Source organism: Amaranthus tricolor, chromosome 15 (genome assembly GCF_026212465.1).
Source record: "Amaranthus tricolor cultivar Red isolate AtriRed21 chromosome 15, ASM2621246v1, whole genome shotgun sequence".
NCBI classification, from domain to species: domain Eukaryota; kingdom Viridiplantae; phylum Streptophyta; class Magnoliopsida; order Caryophyllales; family Amaranthaceae; genus Amaranthus; species Amaranthus tricolor.
The window spans coordinates 8,608,236-8,623,694 of NC_080061.1; the positions used below are offsets into that span (position 1 = coordinate 8,608,236).

General features: G+C 34.4%; 2 protein-coding genes across 2 annotated transcripts; both read right to left on the reverse strand.

The window, feature by feature from the left end:
• Positions 1 to 1,485: 1,485 nt before the first annotated feature.
• On the reverse strand, positions 1,486 to 4,364 carry LOC130801890 (NAC domain-containing protein 92-like). The gene is made up of 3 exons (XM_057665828.1): positions 3,980 to 4,364; positions 2,963 to 3,231; positions 1,486 to 2,283 (listed from the first exon to the last, which is right to left on the reverse strand). The coding sequence occupies exons 1-3, from the start codon at positions 4,170 to 4,172 to the stop codon at positions 1,786 to 1,788; spliced, it is 960 nt and encodes a 319-aa protein (XP_057521811.1). The 5' UTR covers positions 4,173 to 4,364; the 3' UTR covers positions 1,486 to 1,785.
• A 4,843-nt stretch (positions 4,365 to 9,207) lies between these two features.
• LOC130800992 (uncharacterized) lies at positions 9,208 to 9,741 on the reverse strand. Its single transcript, XM_057664737.1, has one exon. The coding sequence runs from the start codon at positions 9,739 to 9,741 to the stop codon at positions 9,208 to 9,210; it is 534 nt and encodes a 177-aa protein (XP_057520720.1).
• Positions 9,742 to 15,459: the final 5,718 nt, after the last annotated feature.

Sequence of the window (15,459 nt, forward strand, 5' to 3'; positions counted from 1 at the left end):
ATGAATTCAAAATTTTATAGAATCAGTTTCAGATTTGTCGTTGTTTTTAGAGTAGGACTAGTTATTGAGATCTAGTAGATTGGGTCCAAGTCAAAAAAATAAATGGGTTTGGATCTGGATCTAGTAGATGATGATTCATTCGTTGTTTTATGAGCTATTTAAGATTCAGACTCGCTAAATTCATTCCATACCCGTCAAATCCATTTTAGACTCGACCTACTACACGACCCAACATCAAAATTCCATTTTTTTTAAACATGTCTCCATATGTATTTGGACTTAATTTACACTTATATGCAATCTATAGATTCATTTTATTATTAATAAAACCTTTAAAATGCAAAAATATCAAGTATGAATAATTAAATAAAGACCCATTTAATATATATCCGTTTATGACTCTAGACCCATCAAATCCGACAAATATGAATATATCCACTAAAAATTAATAAAACAGGTCCAAATTAATCTAATTAGATCTGACCCAAATCCACAGCCAAAAATATGAAAAAAAAAATCATACATTAAAATAGAAGAAGGGAAATTCCACGTGGTAACCCTGAGAGTTTGGGTTTTCCACGTAGTAACCAAAACTTTTTAAAAGTCCACGCGGTAACGCTAAGGTTTGCCAAAATGTTCCACCGCAACTTTTTTGAACCAAAAGCGTTAGCAAACGTTAAAGTCGAAGCTTGAAGATTGCTGTATTCTTTTTTATTCGACTATCTATTACAAATTTTATCAACTTTCAACATTTTTCCCCAAATCATAAACCCTAACTCTACTTTCTTTCATCCAAATTGCATTTTTCCCCTCAAATTCAAACCCTACTTTTTTTCAATTCTTCATCTACTATAAAATTAAGATTCCATTGTGCTTAGAATGAATTTTTTTCGAAATACTTCTTCAAATTCGCTTGGAAGCAACAATAAAGTGGTTTGGATTAGAGCAAAGAAATTAATTTTTTCCCCCAAGGAGAATCTAAACTTACTTACACTCAACTTTACTTGAAGCAATTACATTTCTTTGTTCTGATCCAAACCACTTTATTATTGCTTTCAAGCGAATTTGAAGAAGTATTTCGACAAAGATTCATTTTAAGCACAATGAAATCTTAATTTTATAGTAGATGAAGAATTGAAAAAAAGTAGGGCTTGAATTTGGGGGGAAAAATGTAGTTTGGATGAAAAAAGGTACAGTTAGGGTTTAGGATTTGGGAGAAAATGTTGAAAGCTAATGAAATTTGTAATAAAATAGTCGAATAAAAAGGGCTATAACAACCTTCAAGCTTCAACTTTAACATTTGTTAATGGTTTTGGTGCAAAAAGGTCACGGTGGAACATTTTGACAAACCTCAGAGTTACTGTATGAATTTTTAAAAAAATTTGGTTACTACATGAAATATCTAAGACCATCGAATGCCAACGTGAAATTTCCCAAGGAAGAAAGTAAAACTTTTATCCTAACTTTTCTCCTATGTAATTCATATATTTGAAGAGGAGTGATATACAAACAAACAAACACCAATTTAAAATTGGCTAAAAAATAAAAGTAAAATGTATATTTCTGATTTTTATCTCTATAGTTAGAATATAAGAGTAGTGACACACTAACACAAAAAACTAGAACAAGATTAAAAATTTAACACAAATATTTCTCCTATATACACATAAAATACAATTATAAGCAAATATAATCTACATTATGATCACTAAATATATTACTTTAACTTGATCTATTCACATAGATTTTTCTTTTTATATTTATGTGAAATAATATGATCATCGATTAATAATCCCAAAATGAATCATGACTAATAATTTCCTGATTCAAAAAGCCAGAAGATTCATCAACCATACCCTCAAATCCAGAGTTATTGATCATCTTCCCTTCAAGAAGAAGCTTCAACATGGATTGATCTTGTGTTAGAAATGAATCAGTAAACTGAGAACAATCACACCCAAATAATAGAGGAGAAAAAGGTGTAGTGGGGACACCACTAGAAATGTTGTTAACCATGCCATTAACATGACTTTCTTGTTCTTGTTTGGCTGGTTTTCTAACCTTATTATCATCCAACAAGCACGTGCTGGAGATGCAGTTCACGTGAGACGAGGTCGCGGTGGCGGCTATGGTGGTCTCACTTGTATTGCTGTAAGGAGAAGAATCCATTAATGGAGGCAAGAAAGTTGGTTGTAGTTCATCTAGGCTTACTGTTTGTGATGCTGTATTTAGTGTTTCTGCAGCTGAATTCTTGTTGAATACGCGTGAAATTACCCAATCATTCTGTTATTTTTTGTGCAAGCAACATTATAATAATGTTAGATTGTTGTGTTAATATGGAAAGAAAGCATTTAAGTATTCGTGTTAAATACTTGACAGTCGACGTGACTTCTTGTTTTAGAATACTCCAAAAAATTGTAACTAAATCATGATAAACCTCTTAGACAAACATATGAACATGATAGTGTACAACTACATATAACATATTTTTAGGCTTCAATTATTAACTAAAAGTTATTAGAAGTATTAGCATGCCATCAAATATGAGTATCAATGCTACATTCACTTAAGAGTTGTCGATAAAAACTGATTAAACATAACCGAGTATGACTCGACTCAAACCGAAATAAATCGTTTATAAAATTAAATTAGATTGATATGATATTCAAGTATCCATAAAAACTGACATTAATTCAACCTGACATATTATTCTTGAATTTAGACCTAACACTCGCGTGTATACCTCTAAATCTACTCTTCTGGCCAAAAATAACTCTAGTATGAAAGGGTGTAATAGAATATATAACATATCCTAGAAAATTTACTATCAAACTTCAGCTTTTGATTGAGTTCGTTTAACTGAATACACACAATGTCAAAAGTCTAAACTTTGGAAAACATAAGTAGAAGAATGAAGACAGAGAGAATCAAAAACAGAGAAATTGATGGATTTTAGGAGTACCTTAGAGTCTTTATACTTAGAATATTTGCCTTCTAATCTATATTCATGCATAACCCAGTTGGTCTTTTCACCCTTAGGAGCTCGTCCTGTATAAAAAACCAGGGTTTTTTTCATCCCAATAAGGTTTTTTTCCCTATATATCTCCTTATCTTTCCCAGTTGCCTTCCAATAACCTGCCTCGGTTGCCCGGTTTGTTCTTAGCCCAGTTGGATACTTTCTATCTCTAACAACAAAAAAATACCATTCTTTTTCCCCCATTTTTGCTTGCTCTGCATCAAGTTATAAACAAAAGCGTTATTATTGCTCAATTCATCACTTTACATATCTTGGTTTACAAATATAAAAATAAGTTCTTGAGGACTTCAATATTAGTTTTGATTTTGATTAATTACTTGTTTTATAGCTTAAAATTTAAAAAATATGAATAAAATTTATAGAAAATATATGGAAGATTGGATAATCAATTCATTCAAAAGCTTGAGCTAATAGTTGAGATTTCAAAATATGTTATATATTCTAACACACTCCCAATGTAGATGCAACATAGACCTTCTTATAATAAGCGCTAAATATTCCACTTTAAATGAGAGGTGCGGTGGTGAATATTTGAATCTGTAACCTCTTATCACATTAGCTTCTGATTCCATGTCACTGAACCAACTCAACTAAAAAACTTAAGCTGATGGTATTAGAGCATTAACATATCAATGGGGCTGCAACCATCAGTTTAAACTTTTGATTGAGTTGGTTCCTTAATATGGTATTAAAGCCAACTTGATAAGAGCTCACAAGTTTGAATATCATTTAAAATGGAATATTTAGCGCCAAATACAAGGAGGGTTTGTGATGCATCCACACTTCTAACCCAAAAGACTCTCGTGTGAGGAGACGTGTTAAAGGATATAACATATGCTGAGGCCTTAGTCATCTGCTTAAGTTTTTGGTTGAGTTGGTTCCTTTAACATATGGTTGAAGCCCGAAATATGCTATATCCTCTAATTAACACAAAGTACTAACTTGGCAAATCCCAAGGCTCAGTTGTATTCAAATCAGCTTCTCCAATGACAATGGTGTTGAAGTTGGTATCAAGAACTTTTTCAGATAAGTAATGGGTTATCAACTCTTCATCCGTAGGATGAAATCTGAATCCTGGTGGTAATTCCATCTGTTCTTCAACCATATTATTTGTTGAATAACTTTCTATTTCCATACCAAAATATAACTTGACATAAACGTACAGTAAAAATGAAGCAAATAATAATGATTTTGATTTCAATTGGCTGAAAAAAGCCTAAGAATCAATGGGCAGAAAGTTAAAAATATAAAAAAAATAAAAAAAAATGAAGCAAAAAGTGTATTTTATGTGAAAATAGGAAAGGTATTAAGGAAAAAAGAAGAATTATAGGAGAATAAAAGGCATATAAATACAGATTTTATGGGAGAAGAAAGAAACGTGAATTGTAACGCAACTCTTGTTTGGGTACATTGTTTCAAACTTACAGCTAGCTATATATATCCTATACTTTAACTTTTCTTTCTTAATTTGACTAGAATCATTTCATCTATTTTATGGTTCTTATATTAATTTAATTTGTATATTGTATGAAAATGAATGTGGATTTTGGTATACGGATACGCTAAAAGTCTTGCACAGTTATGTCTTTGTACTTTTTAAATATTGTTAAATGTTGGTATTTTGATTTAATATCATATTTTTGTTCACATGTTCACTACTTTATTTTCAGAAATGTGAATCGGGTTTCGTCTTGGTTAAAGAATAAGTATTATTTTTTCAAGTAACGTCTCGGGATTGATTCTTATTTAGCCTACCTTTCTTTCAAACTACCCTATAACAAAATAAGAGTATATTTTGTGTAGCAGTTTAAATAGTTATTAGTAGTTTAATTGGACGAAAATATAATTTAAGAAAAAGTATAATTGTTTAGCAAATTAGTGATTTCACTAGTGTTTAGTGGTGCAGTTAGATATTTTCAAAATGTTATAACTTGTAGTGTTCATATCAAACTTGATTTGTTTAAGAATTTTTTTCAATTTTTGAACTCAAAAAACTAAATTTCAATAGTTACAGTAACTTCTACTTTTACCAAATAATAATGCTCCCTCTGTTTTCTTTTGTTTGTCCAATTTAACTTTTTTTCACTTTAAGAGAAAGAAATTTAATTTGAAGTTTTTAAGTATACATTGAAGATAAAATAATATATTCATGAGGAATCTTGTTAGATTTGTCTTGACGTAAATTTTTTAATATATAATTTTTACCATTTTTATGATGCTATTTTTGAAACTCAAAATTTACTTTAAAATACATACAAAAAGTAAAATAAACAAACAAAAAAAACAACAAAAGTATTAATTTACACTCCAAGGTTCTAACAATTATCCCAACAGCTACCTCATATTTTAGTCCACGAATAACTTCCAATTAAAATTTGAAAGTAAATCAACAAATAAATTAAAAGTTTGATTTAGTTGTAATCGGTTAACCAAAGCCATCTACTATGTCAAATTTCAAACTTAGTAGAGTAATTGTAAAGTACATCATATTATTTTACGATATGGATTATGCGTGATTATGACAATATTCTTCTTTAAGAACGGCTTTGAGAGAGCGACTATTGGTCTACTACTACTAGCATTAACAATATGATATGATGAAGCACACTATAATACCGTTGTTTATATTAAAATAAAATTAGTCTTAGAATTTAATTACTATAAATATTTGAATGTTAAAATTAAGTTAGTAAAAAATATATTAGGATCATAAACATTATTGATATGTTAGATATAAAGTTAGTAATAGTAGTATATTAGTATAGAAATTTGTATAAGGTACGAGTTTATTAGTATGAAATATTATATTATTTATGATTTATTTATTGAAATTCTTGGCCACTTTGTACAGTTCATTATTGATGACTGCGAACTGTGGTGCCAGGTTTTTGATCTTTTTGGCTCTGTTGGGGTTTTCTGGCAGTTCACCTTATTCCTTGTACTTCAGCATCTCTTCCATCCATGAGGGGAGACTCTGTCTGTTAATGGCGAAGACCGAAGTGGCATCTTCATGAATTGCACTCTGGGATTTCACCTCTACAAGAACTGATATTTTCATCTCGTGCTGCCTGGCACTTCCTAACTTAGAAAGCACATCAGCCTGTTCATTTTGTAACCTGGGGAGTCTTTCCACTTCAAAGCCTTCAAAGAGCACAATTAGGCTTTTGATTTTTTTCAGGTATTTCTGCATTGAAGGCTCTCTGGCCTCGTATTCTCCTAGGATCTGATTAACTACTAACTGTGAATCCATTCTCAGTCTGACATGCTTGGCCTCTAAGGCTCTGTAGAGTTGCAGGACTGCAATTGCTGCTTCATACTCAGCTTCGTTGTTCGTAGCTCTAAACTGAAATTTAAGAGCGTACTCTATGGTCTTTCCTTCTAAAGAGATCAGAACAGCTCCAGCTCCAGCTCCAGTTCCCACTTTCCTTGAAGAACTGTCTGTGAGCAGCTGCCAAACTGGACCATCTTTTTTCAGTTCAGGGCTGTGGGTGCATTCTACAAAGATATTTGCAAAGGTGTGTCCCTTGATAGCAGTTTTTGCCTGATATTTTATCCCGTATCCATTCAACTCAATGGCCCATTTGGCTAGCCTCTTTGACCTCTCGATCTTGTCCAGGGATTTTTCTAATGGTAGATCAGTTAGCACGAACACTTGGTGGGCATCAAAGTAAGGATTGAGATTCCTTGTGGCCACTACAACAGTATAAGTTGTTTTCTCGATCAGGGAATATCGGGTTTCAGCATCTAGCAGGATCATGCTTACAAAGTATATAGGTTGTTTTATGTTTCCTTCTTCTCTGACTATTGCAGCACTTACAGTTGTTTGATTGGCTGCAGCATACATGTACAGTGTTTCTCCCATGACAGGCCTTGCCAGGGTCGGCAAGCTGTGCAAGTGGTTCTTCAAGTCTTGGAAGGCTTTCTTCTGTTCTTCTTTCCGGAAGAAATCTTTGATTCCCCTAAGCACTTTGATGAATGGCAAGGACTTCTCTGCTGATTAGGCTATGAACCTGGAGAGAGCCGCCATTCTTCCAGTGAGTATCATTACATACTTCTTAGACTTTGGTTCTGCCAAATCCAAAACAGCTTGTACCTTAGCTGGGTTCGCGTCTATGCTTCTCTGAGACACCATGAATCTTAGGAACTTCCCAGATCTAATTCCGAATACACATTTCTTAGGATTCAATCTCATGTTGTGCTTCCTCATGTTCTCAAAAGTTTCTCTAAGGTCAGGAATGAGGTCTTCTTCCTTCTTGCTCTTGACAAACGAATCATCCACCTATACCTCTAAATTTCTTCCCCTTTGAGTAGCAAAGATTTGGTCCATGAGGTGCTGATACGTTGCACCAGCATTTTTCAGGCCGAATGGCATCATCTTGTAGTTGTACACTCCTGCTGAGCAAATGAATGCAATTTTCTCCTTATCAGACGGGTCCATAAATATTTGGTGGTTCCCTGAGAAGGCACCCATACAACAGAGTAATGCATGCCCTGCTGTAGAATCTACCAGTCAATCGATTCTAGGCAAGGGGTAAAAGTCTTTGGGGCATGCCTTGTTGAGGTTGGTAAAGTCAATAGACATCCTCCATCCTCCTGTGGCCTTCGACACCAATACAACGTTGGCTAGCCATTCAGGGTATTGGTAGGGCTCGATGAACCCTGCTTCCAAAAGTTTCTAGACCTCTTCTTCGGCAGCTTTTTCCTTCTCAAGAGCGATGTTTCTCTTCTTCTATTTCACTGGCTTTGACCCCTTAATCACATTCAGCTTGTGAGTGATAGTAGTAGGGTCAATACCAGGCATATCTGCTGCAGACCATGCGAAAAGGTCGGTATTTTCTTTCATCAATAGAGCTAGCTCGGTTTTAACTGCAAGTGATAAGGTTTTCCCGATTTTGATGGTTTTATTTGTCCCTTCGATGAGGGGTATCTCTTCTAATTCTGTCTCCTCAGGCGCGAGGGTCCTGGAAGGTATTTTGTTTCCTGATTCATTATTATGAGAGGGCCTAGGGTCTACTTCAACTGTTCCCCTTTCCCTAAAAGTTAGGATTATCTCTAAATCTCTTGTTGCTTTTTCTATACACATTCTCTTATTCCTTTCCTCCTTTCCTTCTTCTTCTTGTCTGGGTCTTTGCTTGTGGGTTCTGACCGCTTTTATCATGTTGCATGTCCTGGCCATCTACTGACAACCTTTAACTCCGCCTACTTTTCCATTTTCTCCTAAAAATAGGAATGTTTGATGGAAGGATGAAGGGATACATGTTATGTCCCCCAAGAAGTTTCTGCCCAAGATGCAATTATAATTTGTTGGGGCATCAATGATGTAAAACTCCTGTGGGCAGGTAATAACGACTCCTTTTTTGTCTTGGATGGTTACAAGCAGGGTGACCTTCCCTTCAGATCCCATTGACTCTTGAGAAACCAACTATGAGAATTGTTGCTCTCACCAAATGTTGGCCTTCAACATCCATTTTGTCCCAACAGCTCTTATATGTCACGTTCACCTCTGCTTCTGTGTCTATCAGGACTCCGTAGACTGGTTGTTCTATAATTTCTACTACCATGACCAGGGGATCAGAGTGAGGGAAAGAGATTCCCTTACAATCTTCCCTAGTAAATCTTCTCTAGTAAAAGTCATATCAGGGCATTCTGGTATTTTAGTTTCCTCGTGAACTTCGAAAATTCTGGCTGTAGGTTGAGTGATAGCTCTCGAATGTGCCTCTCCATCAATTATGCCCCCGGATTTTTCGAAGATCACGAATATATGTGCTTTCTTTTGCCTCTTAGCTTCGCCTACGTCTTGGCTTGGGCCTGGATTTCTTTTATTCTCAGCTTTTGCCTTGTTTTTCTGTTCATCGTTCCTTTACATAATTTTTGAAGTAACCACTCTGGATCAGGTCTTCCAGGTTGTTTTTCAGGGTCCTGCAGGATTCTGTGGAATGTCTTGGACTTCCATGAAAGTCACAGAACTGATTCATGTTGTTTCCTAACCTGCAGGATGAAGGGGGTCTTTCCCACAATTTGGAATTCTGGTAGAGGTGGAAATTTTGTGCCCTAGGGACGTTTAGGGGTGTGAACTGGGCAAAGGTACGGAGTACAGGTCTCCTAGTCTTATCTCTGTGATTTCTTCCTATATCAGGTCCTTTTGCCTTGTTCCTCCTATCCTGATCGTTCTAAGGGCGACCAGGGTGGGACTCCCTGTTGTTGCTATGATTGTTGTTGTTGTGGTTGCTGTGGTTTCTTTTCTCGTGTCTTTCTCCTCTGAGACCAGTAGCAATATGTCTAAAATTCTCTGAGGCTGTGAATCTTTCAGCCCTTTCTCTTACATCATCCATGTTGTGAATGTTTATCCAACCATCATCTTCTTTGAATCTCCTGCTGTTAGATCTTTCATCATTCAATCTTGACCTAAAGGCCAGGAGAATGATGGAATTTTCAAGCTTAGTGATTGTTAAGCATTCGGTGTTGAATCGCGCAATGTACTCGTTGAGTGATTCTTTTTTCCTCTGTCTACATTTCATCATTTCGATGGACTGCTTTGGTCGTCTCACGAATGGTGCATATTGACTCATGAACCTTGCTGCCAGATCATCAAAACTATTGACAGAACCCCTAGGGAGGCACTGAAACCAAGTCTGAGCCAGCCCTATCATGGTCAGAGTGAAATTCTTGCACCACGAAGCGTCACTGTGAGCTCCTAGGGACATGTGTCCCTGATAGGCGTTGAGGTGCTCTGTGGGATCTATGCTTCCATCATATCTCACATATCCATGTAGTTTTACCCGGTCCACTGGAACACTCTCAATTTCAGGGCAAAATGGTGAGGTGCTAGGTATTCTGATTTTTTGGGCTAAAAAGGATGTCGCTGCTTTCTGACTTTTCCCCAGCTTGTTCAACTCTGTCTATGGTTCTTCCTTTCTCAGGTAGGTTGTCTTTTCTTTATTGGCCTTTCTTGGCCTGATCTGGTCTGTGGCAGGTTCTGTCTCGTCTAAAAAGACGTCAGACTGCCTCTGTCGATGCCTGATGGTTTCTTTTCCTTCCTTACTCTTATGCCTTCCAGACCAAGAGGATTTAGTGTGACATGGAATCCTGAGTCTTTGCTCAGGGTCTTCTTTGACTATTTCTTTCCTTAAACCTAACCTTTCTCTGACGTTAGAGCCCTTGGGTCCTAGTCTGCAATGTATTCCTCTCTTTTGTCCTAAAGATGCAGCGGACTCTACAGATACATAGCTTTTCAGGCTGCTCTGCGCTTCTTGTTTGGGGACAGAGCTAATTTTTGTCTAGCTCTTGTTCTGAGCCTGAGAATTAGTAATATGTTGTCGAGAACTTAATCTCTGTTTTGCAGGGACAATTCTAAGTCCCAGTCTATCTTTTACGCTACAGGTTCTGTGCCTTGCTCCTCCATGTTCAGTGGCACAGGGTCATTTTTCTGCCTTATCCTCCTCGTAAGGAGGATAAGGAATTGGGTTACTCAATACATTGTGTTTAGGTGGAGGAGTTACTATTGGGTTGCTTCGAGCAGCAATGATAGCTTGTGTGAGGCCATGTCCAAGAGTTGTCATTTCCTCTTATGCCAATCCTCTACTGGAAGGAGTAGTGAACTCTGGTCTTGCTAGAAGAGGTGCTTTCACCACAAAGGGTGTTACTTTGTCATCTTCTAGTTCTTGTGCACCCATAACAGCAAGGGGGTTATGGGTGGGAATAGGATTCCAGTCTTGTTCATAGTGAAGGTTTGGGTCACTGATATAACGAGGTTCTTGATTTTGCTGAGGGTTCGAGGGTCTCCAAACTTCAATTTGTCGGCGCTCGCCTGACGTTGGATCGTAGGCTTTGTTTTTGGTTGTTCATTTTTGGGTGAAGTTTGTGGTTTGTTTGGAAGTTAGGTGAAATGTAGCTAGAAAGAACTCTCTACCCTCCTTCTAGCGCCAAATTGTTCCGACTGTGAGGAGAACAATCAACACTCTCAGCAAGGTTGAAGAGAATGTCTTTTAAGGTTCACAATGAATATGAACTATTGGGGAGGACTGAGTTGCTTTTCCGGCTGTTTCACTCCGTATTCCTACACAAGGTAGCAAACGAGGGTCGGAGAGGGGTCCTCCTCCGATGATTAAGTTAGTAATGGTTATCCAAGGATTGCTGATAAAGCTTGTAAGGAGTTTAAGCTATCTTTCATGAGAGAATAATTTTTAGGTTTCAGTGTCAAAAGTTATCGTACCTTTGGTGATGCATGACATCATATATTTATAGTGTGGGCCTTGGAAAAGGTTTCCCAAAACCCTAATGGTTTTACCTTAATGGAATCTTTCTCTAGGTCAGTGTGAAGAGAAATAGAATATTTTTTAAGCCGATGTGGCGCTTGGTGGTTTGCTGATCCTTACATCATGGTCTCCCCTCCTTGTCTTTTAGTACACTTATATGGGTAGGGTACGAGGTAGGTGTAGTGCCTTGCCTTATACAAGTGTTGACAGCTTTTTTGCGCAAAACTGCAGTTGCCTCCTGCCACGTCAACGTTTCCGTTGCTATCATTCTGTAGGGTTAACCATCATGCAGGTATTTTTGTTCTTATTTCTCTGTCATGGTCCTTTTGATATGATCCTGCTGCTTCTGTGAGTCCTATCGTCTTGAATCTGGTTGAGGAGTGAGTTTGAGGCTAAGTCATTTTTCCCAGGGAGCTGGGACCTCTGAAGAGGTCCTGGTTATTTCGTCCCGTCTTTTGTTCATGGTGATGATTGGAGTTTCTCCTCTTTTAGGGTCTTGGTACTAAGGGTCATGTTCCAGCACATACATCAAGGATTGATATCATTGCATTATAATCAGTGTTATAAACTTACTACTTCCTCCGTTTCCTATTCTTCCCGTTTTGAATATTCATTTTGATAGAGAAATTTGATTATGATTTTAAAGACATATATATATATATATATATATATATATATATATATATATATATATATATATATATATATATATATATATATATATATATATATATATATGAAATCTCGTTAAATTCGTATTAATGTATCTCTAATACATGTATCTTTTGATAACTAATAGTTAATTGTCATTATTATTAGAAAAAAAAAAATCAAACTTCCGTCCAAAATTAATGGCTACATTTATATATTTAATTTTGCCTATAAGTGTCTGTCATTGATTGCTAGTTCAAAGGTCGAATAAAAAAGAGGGTGAACGATCAGATTGTGACAACCAACTTAATTAATAAAACTTTATTCAATGGTCACTAAATCAACGATACAAGTATTGTTGGGTTTAGAAAAGAAGGATCACAAAGAAAGATGACAATATTATAATTGTGAATGTGTTGATTGTAGGAAAGTGAATATCTGCATAGATTATTCTTCTCTTATTCAGTTTTCCTTATTTAATGTATAAAATATTTAGTTTATTTAGTTTCCTTATTTAATGGCTAGTATTCATATATATATATATATATTAAAGGATGATTACGTATTGAATATATAGAACAGTAATTACAAAATCTTAAACTTCTATTGTTCGATTCTTCATTGATCAATAAGTGGACATACTTTGAGAGATGAAATTCAAAACGAAGATATATGAAAGAGTATAGGATTCGCAAATGTTAAGAACAAAATAAAAAAGAACTGATTAAGATGGTTTTAGCATTTACAAAGACGAGGTATTAGCAAATTGATAAGGCATTAAGTTGAAGCTTGTGGGACTTAGAAAGAGGGTGAGAAAGACTTAAAGATGACTTGGAGAGTGTAAGTGGAAAATGATATCAGAATTTAGACTTATTAGTAGAGATGGTAGAAAATCAGAATGAAATGAAGACAAGAATCACGTGGACAACAACTATAACTAATATATTAATTTACGTAGTCGATACAATATTTTGGGATTAGAGCTTTATTATTGTAGTTGTTATGTTTCGTATTAGTGCTAATATTTTCTTCTATAGCAAACTTTTTATTATTGAACCTTAAAACCTGATCTAATAATGTAAATACAACCATACTTTGATGCATTTACACTTATGTATAAATTACTTTTGATATAACCCAAAAAAATTTTTTAAAAAAATAAAAACCTGTGTAGCAACTAATTAGTGATGGAGAGAGAATTAATTTGGTTTGGGTTACCAAGCTACTTTAAGAATTAGAAGTATCTAAATTAAAACCAGTAACTCGATTTTGTTATAATCAATCGACCTTACATATTGCAAAAAATTCAGTATTTCATAACATAACAAAACACATTAAAGTTGTTTTGGCATTATATTAGGAAAAAGGTTCGAAGGACTTCTTAAACGCTCATAACTACTACACAAGAGGTGGTCGATATTCTTTTATACATATGCCACATAACATCATGTGGACTGCACATCTTCTAGTGTATATATTGTAGCTAGGCAAATAATTAGGAGTTTGTTATAAGGTTGTTATTTTAAGGGTCGTTTCTGAGGGTAGTTTTGAGGTGCAACCGTTTAGGGTCTAACTTATAAAGGGGCTCAAATTGAGTTAACCCTTGTTATTAAAAAATAGTTTGTGCATAAATACTTTATCATTACACGATCTTAAATTTGTAGATTTATTTGACATTAATTATGATGAAAAAAAAACTATATGATGCATAATAAGAGAAAAAAAAAACCGAAATTTTACTTATACTAGAGCCCAAAAATTATTAGAAAACTATTTATAACAAACTCTCTTAGAATTAGTTAGTTGTTCTAATAATAAGAACTATTATCATGACTATTGTATCCTTGTGCCTATTTCATCATAAACATGTGTTTTAAGGCAAAGTTATATTGAGTGTCATTTAATATTATTTGGTGTGGTCATTTAATTTCCCAATCAGGGAATAATACCAATTATTATTAACATGTCTTTAGAAATCCTGAGAAGCCAAAGCAAAGAAGGATAGGGGCCCTGTTTCCTAATATGCAGCATGAGAACATAGCAAGGGACAAAACACATGGCATTCAATTATTAGTTTAGTGTAGGAAGGTCTTATACGTAGTTGTATTTTAATACTTTTTAATCACTAGTTAGGCTAACCAAATCTACATATCATAACAATTTTAAAATTAAAGCTTAGTTTAGTGCATAAATTATTCCTCATTAATCATAATCTATTTGTCACCCTTAATCAATACTTTTGTTAACATTTTTATAGCAACTTGGTTGAAGCTAAATAAAGAAAACTTTAGTTTTTAATTTTTTTTTTAAGCTTAATATCATCTTATGGTGTGCAAAATTATTTTTAAATTAATTTATGGGATGAAAAACTAATTTTAGACTTTAATTTGGTGTTCTTTGTTTGACAAAATAGTCTTGCAAATGCTATCAATTAAAAGCAATAAACAAAATTTGAAAGTTGTATGTATATTTTAGCAATTTTTAGTGAGTTGATGTTATCGCAATGAGAGTGTATTAACTTAATTTACGTACCCTTTTTCATTATTTTTTTCTTTTCAACACCTTAGACAATGTTCAAAATATTCATTTTAATTTTCTTTTAATTTCATCCACACAATTAATTTTCTCTTTTCATTTATTACCAACTTTTTAAAAAAACCCAATTTTCTTTTAATGCAAATCAAAGAGGATAAAGAGAGTATAATTTTGTGCAACCTTAATCATAAATCATATTATTTTGAAAAAAAATTGTACTCATAAAATACTTTTCAAAATTATTCACTTATAAAGTTCATTGTTTACTAAAATCCGTATTGTCTCCTATAAAGTCAATAGTTTTGAAATATACAAATTGAGAAGAATGTATGATACTAGGCTTGTCAAACACATCAGCTCGGGTCGGGTTCGTATTCAACTCATATATAAATTAGTCAAAAAATCTGGACCTGAACCTAACCCCGTTTAGTCTTATGGGTCAAAAATCACAATCCCTGATCTGTAACATATCAAATCAACTTGATTTCAACCCACTTAACTCGTTTAGAGTTTTATTGTTTTCAATTCAAGGTCTTTAACATCAGTCGATATCCTGAGAGGCCGTCTCTTAGAGAGACATCTGTCAGGCCCAACTTATTAAAGCTTAATGCCTACACTTACTCTACATTTTTCTTTTTGGGCCGGCCTAATTACAAATGGTCTCTCATAAGAATTTGTGCTTTAACATTGACCACGTCTTATTCTTTAGGCTTCAATTTTGAACATTCAATTTATTATATATGAGTTATCTATTTTGTATTTACTATGAAAAATAGGATAATGTTAAATGAATTAAGTTCAAGCTATATTGATTGACTTGAGTCAAAATAACTCATACAATTAAATGGTTTTACAAGTTAATTTTGAATTTAATTAATTAATTAGGTTAAAAATCTCAATCCAAACTCACTTATTTCAGGTGAAATTTAAATCAGATTAACAAATTGTGTCAGCCGAGCTATATGATACTAAAGAATAACT

Bases quoted from the DNA above. Each gene is read 5' to 3' on its own strand.
- LOC130801890 (XM_057665828.1), bottom strand. From the start codon at position 4,172: ATGGAAATAGAAAGTTATTCAACAAATAATATGGTTGAAGAACAGATG. The intron at 3,232-3,979 runs GTTAGTACTTTG...AACTTGATGCAG, and splicing joins TGAGCCTTGGGATTTGCCAA to AGCAAGCAAAAATGGGGGAA. The intron at 2,284-2,962 runs GTACTCCTAAAA...AAAAAATAACAG, and splicing joins CTAAGTATAAAGACTCTAAG to AATGATTGGGTAATTTCACG.
- LOC130800992 (XM_057664737.1), bottom strand. From the start codon at position 9,741: ATGTCCCTAGGAGCTCACAGTGACGCTTCGTGGTGCAAGAATTTCACT.